The sequence below is a fragment of the Octopus sinensis genome, unplaced genomic scaffold (genome assembly GCF_006345805.1).
Source record: "Octopus sinensis unplaced genomic scaffold, ASM634580v1 Contig10380, whole genome shotgun sequence".
NCBI lineage: Eukaryota > Metazoa > Mollusca > Cephalopoda > Octopoda > Octopodidae > Octopus > Octopus sinensis.
Genome location: NW_021832123.1, coordinates 926 through 22,897, shown reverse-complemented (window position 1 = coordinate 22,897; position 21,972 = coordinate 926). Strand labels below are relative to the sequence as shown.

The 21,972-nt window shown below is 42.1% G+C and overlaps 3 protein-coding genes and 1 non-coding gene across 4 annotated transcripts; 3 read left to right on the top strand and 1 right to left on the bottom strand.

The window, feature by feature from the left end:
- Positions 1 to 4,728: 4,728 nt before the first annotated feature.
- Positions 4,729 to 5,488, bottom strand: LOC115228359. Its single transcript, XM_029798959.1, has 2 exons — positions 5,415 to 5,488; positions 4,729 to 5,384 (listed from the first exon to the last, which is right to left on the bottom strand). Exons 1-2 carry the CDS (start codon positions 5,422 to 5,424, stop codon positions 4,729 to 4,731), a joined length of 666 nt encoding a protein of 221 aa, XP_029654819.1. The 5' UTR covers positions 5,425 to 5,488.
- A 1,580-nt stretch (positions 5,489 to 7,068) lies between these two features.
- On the top strand, positions 7,069 to 7,836 carry LOC115228358 (phosphopantothenate--cysteine ligase-like). The gene has a single exon (XM_029798958.1). It carries the CDS (start codon positions 7,069 to 7,071, stop codon positions 7,834 to 7,836), a length of 768 nt encoding a protein of 255 aa, XP_029654818.1.
- A 6,172-nt stretch (positions 7,837 to 14,008) lies between these two features.
- Positions 14,009 to 14,089, top strand: Trnas-cga. The gene has a single exon. It is a non-coding gene; the product is annotated as a tRNA-Ser (tRNA).
- A 4,193-nt stretch (positions 14,090 to 18,282) lies between these two features.
- On the top strand, positions 18,283 to 21,468 carry LOC115228356 (phosphoinositide 3-kinase regulatory subunit 4-like). The gene has a single exon (XM_029798955.1). The coding sequence runs from the start codon at positions 18,283 to 18,285 to the stop codon at positions 21,466 to 21,468; it is 3,186 nt and encodes a 1,061-aa protein (XP_029654815.1).
- The last annotated feature ends 504 nt before the right edge of the window (positions 21,469 to 21,972 follow it).

Here is a 21,972-nt window from a genome sequence, read left to right as displayed (position 1 = left end):
TCATGAATAGTGATAACAAGTAGGCAGTAGACCAGTCCTATGTGTGTCTGGGCTGTACAAATCACTATTCTATTCTCAACACTGTGAATGGAGCATTCATTCGTTTATTTGAAAATCAGTCAGGCGTGGCAAATCATGCCGTTCGGGTGGGAACAGTGAGAATTGTTTGTCGATTAAAAAGGGGCTATTTTTGGTGACGGGGCCTAATTCTCTGGGAATATTTGCGAATAGAGATGGAGTGTCCGACCGTCCTCCAATACAGTTCCTGGGAGATGTCACCTCTCTGGCCTTCCTCTTTCCATACGTCATCTCCCTGGGGTCGGCCGGAGTCCAAATATACAGCTCGATTGACCAGCAGTTAAAGCAGACATTTCCCTTCAGTGGTGGAGCCGTCATGACTGCCAGACAGGATCAAGTGATATTGTACACATCCACCCATGTCTTCTCCCTCACTCCCTTCTCCCATTCTCAGCAAGTTCGGAACTTGATATCTGCCGGCTTGGTTGAGGAAGGACTCAGCTTTGCACAGCATGTGGTCAAGGGTACCATGTCTTGTTTGGAGTTTGAAAATGTTGGCCCTTTGTGCTTACTTTTAGTACTACCGTAACACTCAGGCCAATGCTGCTGTCATCAGATTCATGGAAGGCAATTTTAAGGAGGCGGATCGACTTTTTAGAGATTCTGGGTTTGAAGTTATCCGAGTTGGATTGTATATTCCATTTGTAGATAATAGAAATGTATGATGGACTGGTCCCTGCCCATTTGATCCCCGGAGACCTCCCTTCGGTGGGATTCGAATGTCCTCCCCTCTCGAGTGTGGTGTCAGTGGAGAACACATATGTGTACAATCACTTCCTACTGCAGTATATCTTGGAGAACAAGTCGACTGAACACAAACGAGTATTGTCACATAGTCAGTAGTGTGTGGACTGTGCATTGCTCACACTCGCCCTCAGACTAGACTTGGACTATAAAGTGGAGGATTTGATTGAGAGAGGCCTCGCCTGTGATGTGGAGGACTGCAGGGATGAGTTTGTGGTGAAGGGAAAACACCATTTCCTTGCACTGCTGAACTACCACAAACAACACGTCAAGGAAGCATTGCACATTTGGATTGAGTACACATTTCTCCCTCATTCCAGTTTAGAGACACGTGTTTTGAGGGACAAGACCTACCCGGGACTGGAGACGGTGGGAGAGTACATCAACCGGTGATGTCTCCCTCAGTTTAGTGGTAGAATGAAGGACTCGGTGGAGGTCATGTCGTTCATAAAGGCAGTTCTCCCGCACAGTCCGGAAGCGACAGTCAAAGTGACAATTCCGAGTATTCCCAGATTTATACGTCCCACGTGCCTCCCCTCTCACTGGCGGATGGCGAGGAACAGTTCTTTGTGGACATTTTGGAGGATTACCCGGACTGTCTGGAGATGTTCTACGAGCACGTGGTGTATAGAGTGGGGAATAAGGAAGGGTGTTGAGGACTGACCTTCAGAGTGAGGATGTCAACACCGAGTTGTGTCGACTGTACTTGGCCAAGACCATCCGCGCACATTGGTCCACCCTCCCCCACTACAACGAACAAGACTTTGACACTGCGAGGAGTAAATTCAGACATTTTCTGCTCTTTGCCGACAAAATGAGAGTTTCGGAGATTCTGAGCACGTTGAGGTCGGTCGATTTCCTGAAGTACGAGCTCTGCCTGTTCTACGGGAAGGTTTGGGGGAGTGTGACGTGTAGGTGGGGGACCACAAAAAGGCGTTGGATATAATCGTGAAGGACCTGGGGGACTACAGAGGGGCGGAGGACTACTGTGCCCAGTTCTCCACCCCCGAATGTAATTTGTATCAAACACTCTTCGAGTTGTACGTGCATGTTTGCCAGTACTGCTTGCTGTGTGATGAGTAGGACAAACATGGACAAGTTTTGGGGGCCGCTCTTGGCTTTTTTGAAGAATTGGGGATCCAACTTGTCTTTCCAGTCGGTCATGTCCTCACTTCAGGACAACGTGGCTTACAAAGACGTGTTTCCTGTGATCATTCGATGTTTTCGACACGACTTGTCGAGTTATAGAAGCAAATTGATGCATAAAGAATTGTTGATGTTCAAATATGCCCGAATGTGCGAGGAATTGGCTACCCTCATCAGCCAGCCCATTTTGATTACTAATGACACGTGAGTGGGGGGGTCATGTCGTAGGGTTTGTGTTGTGTGTGGTGAGGAGATTGGGGACCTCGTTTTTGCTGTGGGGCGTGACGGGGGACTCTGCCATAAATTTTGTATTGCGGATAATAAGGATATTTAAAACATATTCATAATTTTTTATGTGTTATATTTTGTATTAATAATGAGTTTTTACTCCCTGGCCTATCGAAAATAAATCAACCACTCGGAATTTACAAAGATAAGTTTTTAAAAAGAACTGTTTTACATCGGAAAAAAATCAAAGACAGTTACTGTCCAAATATAGTGTAGTTATAAAGAGTTACATGTCGAATTTGGTTACTTATCTTATTTTAAACGTTGGAACTATTTTCAACTTTCTTCACAGATTGATCCTACAAAAGTCGCCATCAGATCGGACAAAATAATTTTCTATCGCAATATTCGGCAAAGTGAGACTGCCCAGCCTCTGCTTAAAGATCACCATCTGGAATCTAGAATGTCAACGGTACTCGGTCTCGAATTACATCTTTTGCATAAGGTTGAGTTTGATATTTTTTAGGGATTTGTATGTTTTTAATTCTTTTCATTTGGTTTCGATGAAATTGATTCAAAATGTTCATTTCAGCTTTGGTATACGTCAGGAGTAGAACAACAAACGTAATATAGATCTTGTTTTTGTACTAAGCTTTCTTAGGCCCCAAATGTACTGATTTTTTCTCCATCTGGTAGATTATCCCATGTGTTCACTTAGAAGAGAAATTACGTTTAATCCTCATCCAAAATTGTTACGGGGAGGTATAATCTCTGTTTGTTCGCCAGTCGAATGAGTATCTTGTATTCTGGTAAATACAAATTATAATAATTAACTTTGTATTTAAAACGGATTTTTTTGGTTATTTTTTAAAAAATATAAGATTAACTAAATTTTAATTCTAACCATTTTTTGCAATAAAATGAATATAATATTATACTCGAATTTTTATGTCAGGAATTGACAAGGAAGTCAAATTTTCGAACGTCCGAGAACTCTCCAATAAACTTGCTCTCGATTTAGCAAAATCTGTGAGAGGTTTTGATACTTTGTATTTACTAAACTCAGAAATAAAAAAGAGATCTGTGCCAGTTAATAATGTTCATTTCTGTTTGTTAAATTGCAGGAAAGTTCACGAATATTTGAAAATCATGAAAAACCAGCAAAAAACATTAGAACCAGCATTTTTATAGTAATTTAAAAATACAATTCAGAATCAAATGGGTCAAAGGAAGCTCCCCGGGACTGACTTTTGGGAGGAATTCAAAAAGAGCGACTGCGAAATAGGTGAAAACAAATGTAAAAATAAACAGAACGATCGTTCAATTTGATGAACATGTCCATGGGTGGAGAAGAACTCGCCACAAAATTGGACTCGGCGTTGGAAGAGGACCCTACAAAATATGTCCAGAATGAAGAAGAATCAGGAAATTCAAAAAAAAGAAAACGAAATGAAAGATTAAGTGCGGAAGCGGATAATATTTTACCGGAAATTAGAGCTTTAGTAGGAAATGAAGTAGATGGAGTTTCTCGCGACCATTTTGACACCACCTCAAAAAATTCCGGCGATTCTCTTTTAGGCACTGAGGAGACTAAACCAATCTCATTTTTTGGGAGATTTTTAAGGAAAATTATAGAATTTTTCAGGAATATTTTTAAAAATTGACATTAGAAATACATTATTTGTTATTTTTTGTTATTAATATAAGTGAGTGACATCGTGTGTCCAATGACTGATGGTTTTATACATTTAATTATAAAAGAAAGTACACTGGCAGTGGAAGATGATATGACATTTGTAAAATCAATAAAGAAAAGAATCCGGTCAATAATAAAAGTGAGTAGAGAATCTAAAAAGCAGAACACCCCACTACTCTCAGACTTACCGCAAAATGTGACTATAAATGACCTGAGAAATTACATTTCAGCGGAAACAGGCCAGTCCATTCTACTTCACATCCAACGAGCAGACAACAAACAATTTGGTACACCACCCCACCGATGCTCAGACGTGTTCGTTCCCCCCTGTGCTACTGTGAGACAACTAAAACAGGCAGTGCGGAGGGCGACCGACCGGTATTTGACAAAAAGGGGGATTTATGATAATATAAGCTGGTTATATTAAGTATTCTTGTTACAGGAAGTATATTTGGAAGGCCTATTGGCTTGTATTCAAGAAAACTAAATTAACTGACGATGACTGCACCCTCGAACAGTAGTATTTGTTCTTCTCACCCTGTTTTGGTTGGGGATTTGTTCAGGAGATTCGCTTTCTTACATTAAAAAGCTGAGAAAATCCCGAAAGTGAGGTTGGACCAAATGATAATAATTTGGAGTCATTGGTTTCTTTGTTTAAAATAAAGTCATCAATTCATTCATTCCCCCCATTATACATCGCCTATTATATCTGCTTTTAGGTCGTCTTAAAAAGGCAGACAAAAATGTATTCTTGGTTTTACCCTCGAAATGTAAATCGTGCAAGTCCAAAAACCTTCTCAATATATCTTAATCAAAAAATAAAAATCATTAAAAATTTAAACGTCAGGACCATCGGGTACAAACGTACTGAGCATGAGTTTTATGTCCTCGGGCAGATCAGCCACGTTCTGATCTTCCAACAAGTCAAAATCATTTTCGTCCGATTTATCTACCTCTTCCTGTTCGTTCCTTTCCACTTCCAACATCACATCCAAAGGAATATCAAACACACATTCCTCCTCTAGTTTAGCGACCTTGGAAGATCTCGTCTCAGTACACACAACGGGAATGTCACCAGACACCTCCCCCACAGGACTATCCAATGAACCCCCCTCACTTTCCAAATTATGTGACTCCCGAATACTATCCATTTTGGATGAGGCAACTGTCGGCACTGACAAGTCGTGGGGCTTGGATGAGGGGATAACCCGCGAATGGACAGTTTCAAGTTCCCACACACATTGCCGTACATAGACAGAATGACACTGTTCGGTGAATTGTGCAGTGCGGAATATGTGAAGAAGGATAGGGCGACACTCGACGGAGTGGCATGTGTGCACAAATGACATTGCAGCCTTATACAAAGCAAGACGACAATCAGGACTACTCCCCACTCCACTCTGCACAGCTCGAGGGAGACAGAAATCATAAACATCCCTCACCAATGAACAATCCAACGTGCGGCCAAACACGGAGAACACGGAAGAGACCACTGCCAGTCAGGAATGCACATTATACTCACAATTCAGCATCCCACGAGTTACCGACGGTGATTGGTGGGCACAACTCGAGGTGGTCCCCCCCAACGTGACATATTTCCGTTTTCCACGCCGTTGGTGGATGGGGACGGACACGTGTGGCCTCATTGACTCCACCGTCTACAATACAACAAACCAAAACCTCATTTTTGATGACGGAATACAAAATAGAGGAGAATATACCATCAAAGCAGGAGAGGACACCGCCCCTGTCGACCCAGTTCACACAACTTTGGAGAACGATGGTCAAGTGGGTCTGACTAGGCGTATACAAGTGGAAACTACTATTTTTGTAGGTCGAATATGACCAGACTGTGGAATGTTAGTAGAAGACGGTTGATTTCCATGGAATGTGGAAATAGGGAATACGGACACCTCAGTTTAAAGGATAAATAAAACTTGTTCACAATTCCGTCAAAAAGAGAGAAAGTGGCGCGGAACAGGTCGAGAGTGAGTGCCACCTTCCAGTCCGTCTCCAAAACCTCCCTATTCTGGAAAACCAATCAAAAACAGGAAAAAGACTAGAATGGAGGCAGAGGAGGATCCAAAAGTGGCTAGAATGGACAGAACACGCCGCATAATGGCAGAGGAGGAGGGGAACGACTCGAATAGCCTGAGTTGTTCAACAAATAGGGCGGCAAGCAGTGTCAGAGTATGAGCAGTCTTGACCATGCACCCCAAATAGTTATTCCGAGGCAGTTCGACCACCAAAAACGACTCATCCAAGTCAAAGTCCCCCAAATATAAAACTCGACAAACCATCCTCAATGGACTTTAGCAGTGCTTCAATGAGGGATAACACTCGTCCCCCGAACTGGAGACACGATGCGAGACATTTGGGAGTGACCTCCCCCCCAACACACCACCCATTGGTGAACCGGAGACAATCCAAGTACAACTATTGGAAATATAAAACAATCTAAACGTGGATGTTTTGATGGTCTGTCAGGCCAAACGAGGAGTACAGCCATTTGAGGACCCAATTCTGTCCCAATTTGGGGTTGGAAATGAGACACGTCCTCAGAAGTAATAATTTGTATCGAAATTGCTGGAAATGACCCCGAATATATTACGTAGCACGAGGTCGATTGGAGTTGGATGAGAGTCCTCAGGTTGGGTGGAATAGTCCGGTCGGCTAATTCTGTCTGAACTGCACAATTTCGATTGACAAGAACAGAGAGGGCTGCGTATGCCGCACAGACACTGTCAAAGTCCTCGTTGGCCTTGAATGGGTGATTGTGGGACAACCATGACTATCCCCGATATTACACTCCACAAAGAATTCAAGTTCGCAGTAAAATCTTTTTCCGGGGACTTTTCTGAGTAGTGAATGATCAAAGTGAGGCCGATGTATCTGTTATAATAATAAAACAAAAATACTTGTCAGACTTTATACTAGATTTTATTAGTTGGTTCACAATAATAAAGAATTTATTATCCTGGAGTATTATTATATGACCACCCAACCACATTTATGTTGGAGATAAATAAACTGTCAATGTTGAATTTTTTTAACAAGAAGAGTCTTAATTTATCATCAAATGAGGACTGACACACGAGATCCAACATGTGAATTAATTATTTGTTTAGATCATAAGTTAATTAAATAATAAAAATTTAAACACGAACTAACTTGTAATGGAAGAGGAATTAATGCAATTTCTGTCACAAGATGTAGGAGAAGAGAGAGTAGATGGAGGAGAAATAGAAGAGTTCATAAACAACCACAAAGAGAAGAGGGGAGTAGTGGTGGTCACATCTGGTGGCACCCGCGTGCCCCTCGAACGACACCCCGTCCGATTCATCGACAACTTCAGCACTGGCCGACGGGGCTCGTCCTCGGCCGACCACTTCATGGCAAATGACATGGCCGTCATCTTCCTTCACCGCAAAGACTCCCTTCAACCACGCAAACACGACAATCTCCTGAAGGTCGAGTTCGTCACAGTCTGGGAATATTTGAGGTACCTCAGGATTTGTTCGAAGGCTGTGGCTGTGCTGGGGTCGCGAGCACTCCTGTACTTGGCTGCGGCTGTCTCCGACTTTTATCTACCACTGGAAAGAATGCCTGAACATAAAATGGAGTCCCACACGGACGAGTTGGTGCTTCATTTGAAAAGAGTGCCCAAAACACTTCATCTGGTCACCTCATTGTGGAGTCCTCAGGCCTTTGTTGTGACCTTCAAATTGGAGACTGACTCGAGCAAGCTTAGAGAGAAGGTGGGCAAGTCATTCGAGGACAACCAGCAGTCACTCGTCGTGGCTAATTTGTTGGGGAGTAGGGCATTCAGCGTCGTTCTGTTCGACAGGTCAATGGAGGGGGAATCAGTGGAGACACACGACGAGCCTATCGAGAAACTAATAGTCAATGCCATCCTCCTCAAATACAACAAATTTAATAATTAAAACACTTCTTCCTCCACTTCTACAAGGTTAGCCACACATTTACTGATGGAATTCCCCCCAGTATTCAATACTGCCGTCCACAAGGAAGTGGGCTGGGAATACAGTATCCTCATAACCTGCAACATCATGAGGACAGTAAAACCATTTTTTCATCAAATCTCCTGCGAGGAATGTTTTCGGAGGACTCAGCCAACACAATGGGGGCAAACTCGTCACACAAGTCATCCCCACTCACTCCACTGATAGTCGACACCCTCGACATGACACAACCAACCACACTTTTTGAGATGAATGATGAGGGCTGCGATGGTGTCTCTATTCTTGGGGGGAATCTCCCTCATCAACGCACTTATCTTGCCTGCCTGTCCCCCCTTCTTGTACCCTACACACTCTCACTCAGTCACCACTCGTCAGGTCCATGAAGGCTCGGTAGTGGAAGTGGCACACCAATGGTTCGGACACGCACTTGAGAAGTAGTTTGAGACACGAGGAAATGACGTCCAAACTGCGGGACTCCAACTAGGCATAGACCACTCACTCACCAACCAACTCATTCATGTTCCCCACCGACACTACTTTATTCTGCAGTTTCATTACTTGCCGGGTCAATCTGGAATGAATAGGGGGGACAACCCTGAATTCAAGTGGAGTCGTTTATTCCCCCTCCCCCTCCGTTCGAGTTGATCGAAGCAGGCAGTCTGAAGTAAAGAGAAAGAGTACAATGGCAGGGGGGACGAAGGGGGGCCCCGACAGTTGCATGTTGACCGAGTCCATCTGCACATACAAATGAGGAATACTGAGATTGTGCTCACAAACAAGGAGGGCTTCCTTCTCAGCACATTCGACAGTCCTCGCAATGGACTTTTCTTCCACATTTTGGTCTTGGCCGGAGAAGACACCACCGATTCGTCCACGGGGATTTTCTGTTTGGTTAATTGGCCAGATTGCGTACAAATGAGACTTTCTGTCGCTTCGGTGGGGTGGCGACCGATTCGTTTTTATAGGATTCGAAGGTTGGTGGTCTTTTCGTGGGACTATCCATTTGCTTAGTCTAAGTTGCCTCATTGCTTACTAGTCTTTCGTTTTCCTGACGTAATTGTTCGATCTCAGACTGCTGGATTGCCAGTTCGGCCCTATTGCGTGTGCTTGGTGGGTTTACCTCGCGTTTTCGGTCAGAAGCATAATCTCGTTTTTCTTCTCGTCTTCGTTTTGTAATTCCTGTTGTAGGAATTGAATTGCTTTGAGACCGCCTGCTTATATTTGATTATTAATTCAACCTTTAAGCCATTCTACTAATGTTCTTACAGACTCCCATCCAGCGCACATAGAACACATATCTACTTACGAGCGCAATTTATTATTAATTTATATTTTTTACATAATCGATTTTAATTCATATTCACGTATTTCATATCTCACGGTTTGATAATTTCTTAATACCCGTCCAACTTGATTTATATTATTATTCAAACAAGACCACTAAAAACCCAAAATAACTAATCAGGTGATCCCAGCTTCTCTAAGGACTGTCATCATTTTCCCTAACGTTCTTCTTTTGTTCCCGCACATTTTCTGCAGGGGCGGGTGAGTCATTGGTGAGTCCTTCCTTTTCTTTGCAAGATCTCAGTGGCTGAAATAAGTGAATCCACTGAAAACGAGGAATCAACAGAGTGTATATAAAAGCATGTTCTCGACGAAGGAAAAATGAGAGGAAGGCTGAAATGCAAATTTGATGAAGATTAGGCCGTAATGTCCTACTGAGACACGATATTTGTGCAAATCCATATTTATCCAAGATATAATATTGTGATTAATTGATCTCGTTCGCTACCCGTAAAAGTAAGACTTATATTGATCAATATTGAAAGCAAAGCGAGAGATTTTAATTAGTTAATGGCCTAGGAGACACGGCCAGTCTCGAAGCGTGCCGAGGATTGACAGCGGACAGATTTCCGCGCAAGAGCGTGTCTGAGCAGGTGGAGTCTCAAATAAGGAATTTCCCTGCTTATAAGGGAAGGTGGTCATCTGGGCGTTTGCCGTCTCCTCTCTCCAGTCCAACTTGCTCGAGGATTGACGGGACACCTGCAGAAGAGAGAGCTCTCTGAATGATTAAGTTCACTGTGGCGAGAGGCACGAGCGGCAGTCCGAAGCCAGAGGGTAAAAACTGTACACGTCAACAGCGGCATTTGTGGGCCTGACAGATCTGCAGTCTGACACGGAGGGAGATTGCAATTCTTAAGCAATCATTTCCATCACATTCCCGATGGAAGGGAGAGCCTTTAACCAAACATTGCAGCTTCGACAGCGACCTGCACGTAAGCCAGCGAGTCGGTGTTGATCGGAGACAGAGACCAGAACTTCGAAAGTCGCCTGGCATCTCGTCACACTGCCGCTGAATAGATGGAGAACTGGGCAGCCTCGAACCAAACTGGGCTTCCCACCGACCACAAGCAACTGAATAATCTTCATACAATTTTCGTTCGGAAAGGTTTCTGAGAATAATGTCTGAATAAAATCTCATGCAAGGCCAACGTGTAGAAGATCTTGGGGGGCGAAAAGGTAGTTTCAGAAAAAGAAAAAAAACCACATGAGGCTCGATATCTTTGAGATTTTTCAAGACAGTGAGCCTTCAAGAACAAAAGGACTCATAGAAGCAGCGAGAATAGATTTGGGTGTAATTCGGACGGCGAAAAATATTATTGACGATTGGGTGATACTGTTGACGCTCATAACAAAAAGCACAGGACCCAGCGGATCACCCTGCTAACCTATATATATTTAGTTTTCTTGGACGTCAAATGTTTAAAAGTTTATAATACGCAGCGATTGATAGTATCTCTATCTGGGCGACATCTTCAGAGTAGCCAAGCAGTGATCCGACTTTTTTAATTCTCCACGATTCATCAAGCTTGATCAATTTTCGTGTATTCAGTTTTGTTATGATTAGAAAACATTTAGAAAATATATTTGGCAGTCTTTCAATAATATGCCGAAGGGTTTCAGCGTCGTCAAAAACCAAGTCGAAATCATTGGCATGTATTATCTCCTTGTTTTTGCTATTGTCCACAAAAAGCCTAAAATCTCTTAGTGCTGCCTCTAGGTAGACGATTAACAAAACAGGGGACAGCAAGTCACCCTGTGGAATTCCCGGTGAATCGTAGAAATAGTTTGACACAGTTTGTTTATTAATTGTGTGTCTCTTTGAAAATTGGACTATTAACTACAAGAATGTTCAATCCTTTTAATTTAAGGAATATCCATATTAGTCAAATAGTGTTTCGGAGGACTATGCCGGAATAGTCTTACCCCTACGATAAATGGGCAACAGGCACCCAGCAGTCTTCTTCTCAGCGGGCCTGGCATACTTGCATCTGTTGATCCTCTTCATCAACATGACACTCTGGTCTCGAAGGCGGGAGATGAAGAACATCTACCATCCCTCAAGAGGAGTACATTATAGTTGGACACAGTGTAATATATCTGCATGGGCATGATTGTCACCATGTCGGCCACCACCTGCCGTCCCTTCTCCGTGAAGTGTCGTTCGTCCACCACTACACTATTGAGTGGGCAGTCACTCAGAGTGATGTAGAAAATATTCGGCTGAGCCCCCACATTGAACACGTCGAGTTCCTTCGGGGGGTCTCGTTCTGAGTAACTCACAGCGGGGGCCGTGTTGTTGTATTTTTGCAGGTTTTTGAACTCCTGGGCGAACTGTCTGAGGAAGAGGAAGTAGGCGGGGTCATCGTTGGCAATGGCAAAGATGGCACAAAACATACTCCCCGTGGTTTGCAGGTAACTACAGTCAGTCACACCCACAACAGTTTGTCACTCCTCCCCACACTCAGTGTCAGATTGTCTCGCTTCTCTCCTTTCGAGGCCCCCTCGATGTAGTTCGAGACAAGTCCACGAATGCACGTGCGTTTGAGATGTTCCGCCTTCTTGAGCTTGTCGAGCCCGTCCTCAGTCAAATTGTAGTCCAGCACGGCCGTGCTGCCTGCACTGCTTTGACCACACCAACCGGAAGGGAAGGAAATGCAGTCCCCGTAAAAGTCTTTGAGGGGGCCTTGGATTATTTTGTCCAGTTTGTTCATCAGGGGGAACTGCATTTCGATCTGAGGGGGTCGGGGGGAGCACTAACTCGCACGTTCTGTCGACTATCCTTCGGATTGCTGATTTTGTACGTAATTTCAAAAAAGTCTAAAATGTTTTCTAAAGTAAATTACCGTGGATTTTGCCGTGTATCATATCTGGCTTTAATCTAGAGAAATGAATAGTTTGGGCACCCTTTGGAGACTGCCTTGTGTCGGGATTCGAGGATTTCTGATAGAATTCTCGTACCAGTTGTCAGAATGGCCTGATTAGTTGACTCCATTTCCCACAAACTAATTTATTGGTTTTTACACAATTTATTAAACCAATACAATTTTATTTTAATAAATAATTTTATTATATTGATAAATAGTCAATCAATACCTAAATATTTTTTTCTTGATCAAGTTTTGTTTTCTTTTCCGTAAGAGGGATATCTGTTTGAAAAGAAGACAGTGGATCGAATTTGCTTACTGCCAAACCAAATATGTGAATGATAGAGGAAGTAATTTATTCACTCGGGGATAATGCATTAATAACTTAATTAGTCAATTGGCATGAATTAGTCCATCCTTTTTGTTTTCCTGGCAGCATTTTATATTTTTGTGGCATCTTTAAATTCCAATCCGACTTGAACAATAATGAGATGTCTGAATGAGAACAGTAGACAAAATGGACTATTAGTAATAATTTGAAAATACAGTCCACGACAATGACATGTTAAATTCCATTAACTACTCTGAAAATAAATTGGCTTACAATTGCCAGAGAATGACAAAGAAAGTTTTTTTAATCACCAGCTGACAAAGGTCAAAGAAATTTTGCAAAAAGCGCAAGAAGACGTGTCTTGGAGTCGCCATCGAGAGGTTTAGGAAAGTAGACGCGTTGGTGTTTTTGCAGATCGTGTCCTATACAGGCAAATTCTACAGTTCAACATGGTCATCCCATCAGGGCGTTTCCCACCTCTCATGGTTGAGCCCAACATGTTTGTGTAGGAAAGGAAATCAGATAGAATCGAGTGCTGTCTTAACATGTCAATGCATTTAAGAAAAATTTTCCCCCATTACGCTTTCATGAGAGAGGATGGAAACCATATTAGTTTTGCCGTATGAGTCTGACATATTTAATCTCAGTAGAATCACAGGCTAAGAGATTGTGTCCGTTTGCCAACCAGGGATAGAGTTTGACTGGTTCGAGGAGATTATTAGTGCTGTTTCGCGATGTCTCTGAATGATTAATGTCGGGAAATCAAGACTATTTGGGTCAGCAGTTTAGGAGACTGATTAAAAAATATGTTGTGCCAATTCTTAATTTGGGATGTCATTTTAGAGATAGGTTTGACATTCCAGGCTATTCGTGTGAGAACAGAATACAGGAGTAACACAATTTTGTATAATTAAGGTTATTTGTCGAGTATTGATTGAGTTTATTAGAATAAATACAATCCTGAATAAACGTATTAATCATGAACATTGTCGGTCATTGGATATCCCACAGAAATGAAAATTATTCTTTGATATTCCAAAAAATGAGTATGTAAATGTCATCAACAGAATTTATCCCCATTATTGAGGAAATGATAACCTCTCAGCCCCAGACACTCAAAATACAACATTTTGATGGGAAATATTCAATCGACCACTTTACTGTCCTTTTTACCAAACGTGTGGTCGTGGATATCAACAGTCAGCATGAGGAAGAGATTTCGATGGTTAAGTTTACGGTAAATCAATTTTAATATTAAATTATATGTTTAATTTAAAAAATAAGGGAACGTCAGAACTGAGTGAAGGCGAACTCATTACATCTCTAACTACAATCGACCCTAATTTTGAACCCAAGAAGTTTAAAATAATTTATCGACGGTTTGAAACAGAACTAGAAATGGTAAAGAAAAACATATTTTTTTAAGCGATATGAATTCGAAGATGGGTCATTTGGAAGTTTATTCTTCCTACCAGAAGAAATTATTTGCAAATAATTTTGATTAATGAAACTAACAATCTACTCATTCTAATTTGGCAATAATAACCATTTAAAGGTATTCATTCCTCCTTTTTTAAACAAGAACATAAGAAACGCTGCGATGGCCGAGTGGTTAAGGCGACGGATTCGAAATCCGTTGGGGTAACCCGCGCAGGTTTGAATCCTGCTCGCAGCGATCTTAGTTTATTTTATTAGATTATTTTTCCAATTCATCATCTAGTATTCGTCAAAATTAATGTTGATTAATTAAACGGGCGGGAAGCTAACGCGATCGAGAAAGAATTAGAGCGTACTATCGTGAGGAATATCCGCTCAAAAAACCATCTTGATTCGCGGGAGTCGCCTGTGAGAGCGGACATGCGAGACCCGATCTCCTGAACGAAGCTGATTGCATTTACGCCCAAGGATCAGGTCTGAGCTAGTAGTGCAAGCACCGTATGTAGTCTGCTTTTCAGGAGAATGAAAACGTAGTGTGAATTAACTGTTCGTGAAATCGCGCTTGACAGCCACAAGAGAGAAGCGTGGATAGAATTAAAAAATTTGCAACCTGCATGTACAGCGGTTGTAGTCGTTCGCAATTCAAACTGTTCTGGTTGATGAGGCGTTATTTCCACAAGTTTTCTTTAGTGCAGTGCTTCCTGCGGTACTTGAAATTTTTTAGGGGGTACCTGGAACGATTTTAAAAATCATGATTACTTTTACATATATTATAATGATTTACAAATAAAATATATAGCAAGAAAATTTAAGTTACTTTTATCATCATTCCAAGTAGCATATGAAGTGGCAAAATCGAAGAAGCCGTCCGTACCGAAAATGCGTCGGGACAACGGCGGAACATCGGGAGAGGCTGCGCGAACTGCTGAGGGAGGCTGGGATCACCTGAATTCTTCTTTCTTTTGGCTATGACGGTGGTTTTCTGGTTCAATAATAATAATAATAATTGGCGAGATTCTTATTAAACCATATGCATTGGAAATTGTGAAAACAATTCTGGGTCCAGACGCCTCACGAAAATTGCAGCAGATTCCTTTGTCAAATAATTCTATCCGCGATAGAATTATTTGTATCAGTGATGATATTCTTAATCAAGTTGTTTCGGACATAAAGAATTCTTCGATCAAAATTTCAATCCAAGCATATTTGGATGACATTTTCAATCACCTTTACGAGTTGAATCTTTCAATTCAAGGGAAAGGGATAAGCATTATTAATGTTTCTGACAATCAAAATGCCTTCAGGAATAAACTTTTGTTATGGACTCGCCGTATTCAAGACAATAATTTTGCCTATTTTTCAAGGTTGGATAAAGTTGCTATTGATTCCGACTTGACTTTTGATAAAACTATTAAAAAAGAAATCAACAATCATCTTGAATGTTTAAAAAATTCATTTGATGGATATTTTCTACTCGAAAATATCGAAGATTCTGATACCTGAATTGTTAATCCATTTGTTTTCAAAATGTAAAAGATGCATGATAAAAACGAAGTTAAGACAATTTGATTGAATTGCAAGGATCTACATCACTGAAAATGTTGTACGACTCAAACTCTTTGAAGGTTTTTTGATGCGGTTTGCAAGCAGGATTCCCGAAACTTCAAAAGAAAGCACTGGAAGTTCTGATACTATTTGCAACAACTTGGCTATGTGAATCTGGATTTTCATCTCTACTATATATAAAAAATAAGAACAGAAACTCTCTTAGCACTGAAAAAGATCTCAGAATTGCACTAGCAAACAAAAAACCGCGTTTCGAAGAATTAAGACTAAAAGGCAAGAAAAATCTCAAGGAACCTAAATAATTTTTTAAATGATTTTTGTAATAAAATTTTCTGCTAGATTTAAAAATGGGGGTGCCAGGTTGACTTTCAAAATTTTAGGGATGCGAACTCAAAACGAATCGGGAAGGACTGGCTTAGTGGCAATGATTAAATGAGTTTTTCCACTTGTGTTGACTGACTAGATATATTTTAGCAAGTGAGATGGGGATTAGAGGAGATTGTCACAAGGAAATTACATGTAAGAACGGTTCAAACAACCTTGATACTTGCAAGGTGTATCATCTCCAATTCTTTTGGTAAGAGATAATATATTCGTAGCTTTTTTAACTCAATTTGTTGAGGATTTTTGTTCTCCTCACTTTAACAAAGAATTACAGCCATAATTTCTTATCAAAGATGGCGTAAAAAGAGGTTTTACTATATATCCACAAAAGATAAGGCAATTTACAAATACTAGTAAGATATTAACTCCAATTAAACACATTAAATTTAAAAATCAATTTAGAAACAAACAATTGTATAAAATGTCTCGTGGTACATCAATAAAGTGGCAGGATTCGACATACAAGTATACTTAAAATATAAATCAAGTTCATTAAAAAATAGTTTGAAGAATCTAATCGACTGCAACGTCAGTGACTCAATAATAATCGTCGGGTCGGAAGGCAGCGGCAAAACAACAGTATTCCACCACTTTGCACAGCAGTTACTAAATCGACTGGAAAGCGATATTCTATGCACAGACAATCAAGTGAATGTAGTACGACTGCACTGTAATGTATTCCGCACTGATGCAAGGCAATTTATACAACGACGACAAGGCCGCCTTTGCAGACGCAGCCCACCAGTTGTCGGCAATATTCGGCGAGGAGTGCAACCAAGTACTGTCCTTTCCTATTCAAGACCAATTTTATGAGCAACATGCAAACAGTAGTCAACTTTGCTCGACAAGGTTGTGGACGTGTTTATTCTTCCAGACAAAATGATTGTGTTTCTGATTGAGGGGATTGACTTGCTGGCCAATCGACAGCGCCAGAATATGCTCTACTCCCTCTTTTCGGCCACTCACGTCGGGGAGGTGCCCACCTTGGTTATTGGTACTACCCGGCGACTTGTAATCTAGCCAGTGCCACAGTTATTAGGATATTGTCGAATTATTGGAGAAACGAGTGAGGTCTCGATTTTCGGGGAGGGTTCTCCAGCTGATTAATACTTTTTCATTCCACGAATTCGTTGATTTCACTGTGTCTCTGCTGTCTGCTAAATCAGTGGTATAACAGCTTATTAATTAAATTTATATAGATTCCACAAAACCTATCGATAACGTCGAAAAAATGGAATTCCTATATAAAGGTAAGTAAAAAACTAATTTAAGTCGTTATTTACTGACTGTCAAATATTGAATATATTGAAAATGCAATTTAATTATTCTAAATCTCTTGAACAAATAAATAAATTATTGGTTCAATATTTGAATTAGTTGTTTAGTGTTTGGTGTGCGCCCATGCTAGGGACGACGACTACCTGCGAGTGGAGGATGTTATCTCCGCCTGGGATATCATTTCGGCGGACTACAAGATCATAGACCTGACTGGTCTTATATTTGCTCTTATTTGAGGTCTCCCGACAGTGGAAATAATTCTGCTGCTGGTGGTGTGTAATCTGTCGGGCAAGTACAGTGAGAATATTACATTTGATATGATTTATAAGGGTTTGCTGTTTTGTCATTGTAGAATTCGATAGTGTGTGTCGCCACAGACCCTCCTTTCCGAGGTGTGGACGAGAAGTGCTCTTCAAGGTACGCCTGGTTGGTCAGTCGAAGGTGTTCGAGCATTTGGTGGAGGCTGGGTTCTTGTCGTACTTGCATAAAATGAGCACAAAGTATTTCCAAAGTGTGGCACTCTCCATTGACAGACAGTTGATTGTCACTTCGCTCATTCCCGTTGCCACTCCTGCCCTCCTCGAATACGCTCAATCCTCTTTATAGCTTTTTTGTTTAATTAATTATGGAATTTAGGTACATTTTTGTAATTGCTCTTAAATATATTTGAATTTATTGAGTCATATTTTTGTGTACAATCCAATGGGAAACAAACTAATAGTCCCGGCTGATCAAAAGTCGGAAAGTCTGGAGGAATACTGCCAAACCTTCAACTTTAGTCTCACGAAAACACTTGGAAGAACACTATTTTTCAAGACGGGAAAAGTAATGTTCGAAGGACAGCCCTATGTGGTCAAATTCACGTCCTTCACCCCCGAAATGTTAAATTCGATTAAAAAGATAAAAGACAAGACAAGTTTCATTGAACGAGCGCTGTGTGCGTCCGTAAACTGTCTGCCTTACAAAGTTGAGTAAATAAAAACATTCGAAGGCGGTGATCAAAGACAAAGTGGCGTGTTTGATGAGGCCATACCTCCAGACTACTCTCCTCGACAGAATGCATTTAAACCCCCCGCTTTTGTGGGTCGAGAAAAAGTGGATAATATTTCAACTCCTGTGCGCCCTCAACCTGTGCAAACGGAATCGAGTATGTGGGTGACTAAGTCGTAGGTCTACCACGGCGACCTCAAACCCGACAACATAATGCTCACGAGCTGGAACTTTGTGTTCGTCACCGACTTTGCGAGTTACAAGCCCGTCTACCTGTCCGAGTCGAACCCGACTGAGTACACATTCCTGTTCGACACGTCCCACCGAAGAGTGTGTTACACTGCCACCGAACGGTTCTACAAGTCACAGGACATTCAATTCATCGACCTGAGTGACGAGGGGGAGTGGTGCATGGACGTGTTCTCCCTTGGATGTGTTGTCCTCGAACTGTGCTTGGACGGGAAGCCGCTCTATGTTCTGTCGGGCAACACTGCCATTGGCAAACCTGACAATCAGGCCGCACAGGCCACCATCAACGAGATTGGGGATCCTCATGTCCGGGAAATGGTCAGTTCGATGATTGCGGAGAACCCAACTCACCGACACACGCCGGAATATTACATAAACAAATACTTCCCCGAGCCACACTACGCCTATCTCATGCAACTCATGGAACAAATAAATTCCACTGTCAACGCCACGGCCGATTATATAATCACGGACATGCACAGACGATGGGCGGACATCACGAGCCATCTGGGAGGGGGGGCTGCCGAGTGGAGTGGAAACTCGTATGTGATACTATTGTCCTTGTATACGGCCTTCCTCCCACACCTCGCGTCCACTGAGGCCAAATACACCGCCTTTGATCTCTTCAAATTGTTTGAGCCTCGTTTGAACGCCTCCGTGTTTTTTGAACGGACAATTCCGCACATTTTTATGTTTTTTGAGGACGCGGACTCGAATGTCTCGTCGGAAGCCATCAACCTCGTGACGGACTATTTGATTGCCCTGCCGAGCTGCCTGTCGCAGGACATATTGCTGGATTATATCATCCCCACTTACCACAATTTGTGCCACACCGACAAGCCTTTGATCCGCCTGGCTTTGGCAGCAAGAATTGGTGATTTATTCGAAATGATTTCGCGGCAATTAAGCAAAACTGATTTCGCGACAGTTGATTCACAGTTTGAAATGTCCTCTGAGTATTTTGGAGACATGGTGATAGCTCTGCTAACCACTCGTGACTCGTCCATCTACAAGAAAATATCAGAAACCGACAGTCACCAAATAACCGAAAGTTATGACGTTATCGTGGAGCTCCTCAGAAGTTCGATGGCCAAGATTTTTGATTTCTTTGGAGAGGAGCGTTTTTGTGTGACAATAATGCCGCATATTATCAATCTGGCACACACAAAGGACTGCTGGGAGGTGAGGGCTGAGTTTTTCCGAGTCCTCCCAGGAATATTCAATCAGCTGTATGACACATCTTGCATGTTATTGCCACTTTTCGAGGCAGGGTTGTCCGATTGTGAGGAATTTGTTATCCACGAAACAATTGATTGCATTGAAGCGATATTGGATAAAGATATGCTCGACACTGGCCTGCTACTGTCATTGCTCAAGAGAATCATCCCCTTCTTGATACACCCCAACACAATGATCCGCACATCAGCCATCCACTTTGTCCACACACTCTCCAGACGTGTTGGGTTTGCCTTCAGTCAGTGTGTCATCCTTCCTCATCTCGACGGAATTGTCGCCCAACGGTTTTATCTGATTGAGGATGCAGTCACATTTGCACGTGCAATTGCCCCTCCCATTGCACGGGATTTGATTGATTGTGTTACCAAGTCTTCGAACGACCCGGGAGTGTTGTTTTCTGTTTTGGAAACCAGAGTTGGTGGAGCAAATGAAGATTGGAATTCGATTGATGCATTTCACGATTTGTCCTCTACTCTCAAGAGAACATTTCAACAAATGACATTTTCCGACGTTTCATTAATTTTGAAACTAAAAACATATTTCCTGGACGTCCTCCACCGAAGCCCCATTTCTGATTCTGAAACGGATTTGTACAAGACGATTAGTCTGGCAGACCAATTGGTGCAATTGTCGAGCAATCGGGTGGAGACGAGTGGTAGTCAAGGAAAGTACTTCCCAAATGATTATTCGGCACATCTCCACCAATTCCTCTGCAATAAACGGGAAGAAAACATGTTTAATGAGTTGAGGAGGAGTTGTACATCCACCTGCTTTCGGGCATCGGAAGGTACCTTTCAGGGGACTCAATTGACCACTCTTCTCTACCACGATGCTCCAGTTCACTGTCTGAGTGCAGATTACAACGGGAACTACTTTGTGTCTGCATCCTCGGACTCGAAATATTGCATTTGGTCAATTGCTGATATTCTGGGAGGATCTTACACGCCCATTGCTGATGTTTGTGCCCACCCTCGTGTGAAGGAGCCTCTCTTTGTGGAGCACTTCCAACACGACCGGAACTTTGTTGTCCTCAGTCAGTCAGGGATGCTTCACATTTATGACGTGGAGAAAAGTACAAAGACCAACGTCACAACCAGCGTAGTCCCCGATTCGGGCAAGGCTGTCGGGATTTCGGTGTGTGGGGATTCTTGTGCCAATGGTTATGTAATAGCACTGACTAGTCACGGGGCTCTCTCAATGATTGATCTCCGAGTCCCCAAACCGATTTCGCTCGACTTTATTCCTCTGAAGTACGGCAGATGCAGCTGCTTTGACGTGGACTATTCCAAGTCGTGGCTGGTGGTTGGAACAGGTCACGGAAACTGTGTGTGTTGGGATATTCGATTCAGATCTCCATTTTCCATTTTAACACCTGCAGACCATGTGCGTCGAGCAGTTCGTTCAGTTATAGTAAACCCTCTGGATAAACATGGAGTGATAGCTTCCTATAATAGTGACAACTCAATAATGTTGTGGAATGTCCCATACTCGCATGTATCGACGGGAATAACTACGATTGGGGACATTGACAATGTCAGGTGTTCGTGGAAAAAGAATTTCATATCTCGCATGGTAAACTACGAGCACAGACAGCAGTCCATGCTGCTCACTGTTGGCTCAGACATGAGAATCCGCAATTGGAATCTATCCAATATTTCTCAGAGCAAAGTTCTATCAATGGGCTGGGTTGACTCGTCATATTCCAACATTTCATATTCCGAAAAGAACTATCCAGAATTTTCAGAAATATATGAGAAAAATATAGTCGACGAAACTACTGCACGATCAAGAAACCGAGATAGAGACCTATCGGGACACCGTAGTATTATCACGGACATTAAACTACTCATAAGTAACACAACTAGTTTCCTTCTAACATCCTCCTACGATAAGACCGTAAAAATATGGAACTAATATTTTTTCTTTCTAAATTTAAATAAATTTTCTTTATGTTAGGGTTATAGGTTAGGGTTAGGGGTTAGGGTTAGGGTCATAGGTTAGGGTTAGCGGTTAGGGATTAGGGGTTAGGGATTAGGGGTTAGGGTTAGGGTAAGGTAGGGTTAGGGTTAGGGTTAGGGTCATAGTAGGGGTTATAGGTTAGGGTTAGCGGTTAGGGATTAGGGGTTAGGGATTAGGGGTTAGGGTTAGGTTGGGGTAGGGTTAGGGTTAGGTTAGGGTTAGGGTCATAGGTTAGGGTTATAGGTTAGGGTTAGCGGTTAGGGATTAGGGGTTAGGGATTAGGGGTTAGGGTTAGGGGTAAGAGTTAGCGGTTAGGGTTAGCGGTTAGGGTTAGGGGTTAGGGAAAATTTTAAAACGCAAGCTTAGAAGGGGTAAGAAGGTTTTAGACGAGCTTTAAAAAGTAAATTTTGTCGAAAAAGGTTTAGAACTGATCCCCTGAAAAAACGAGCTCGATTGATA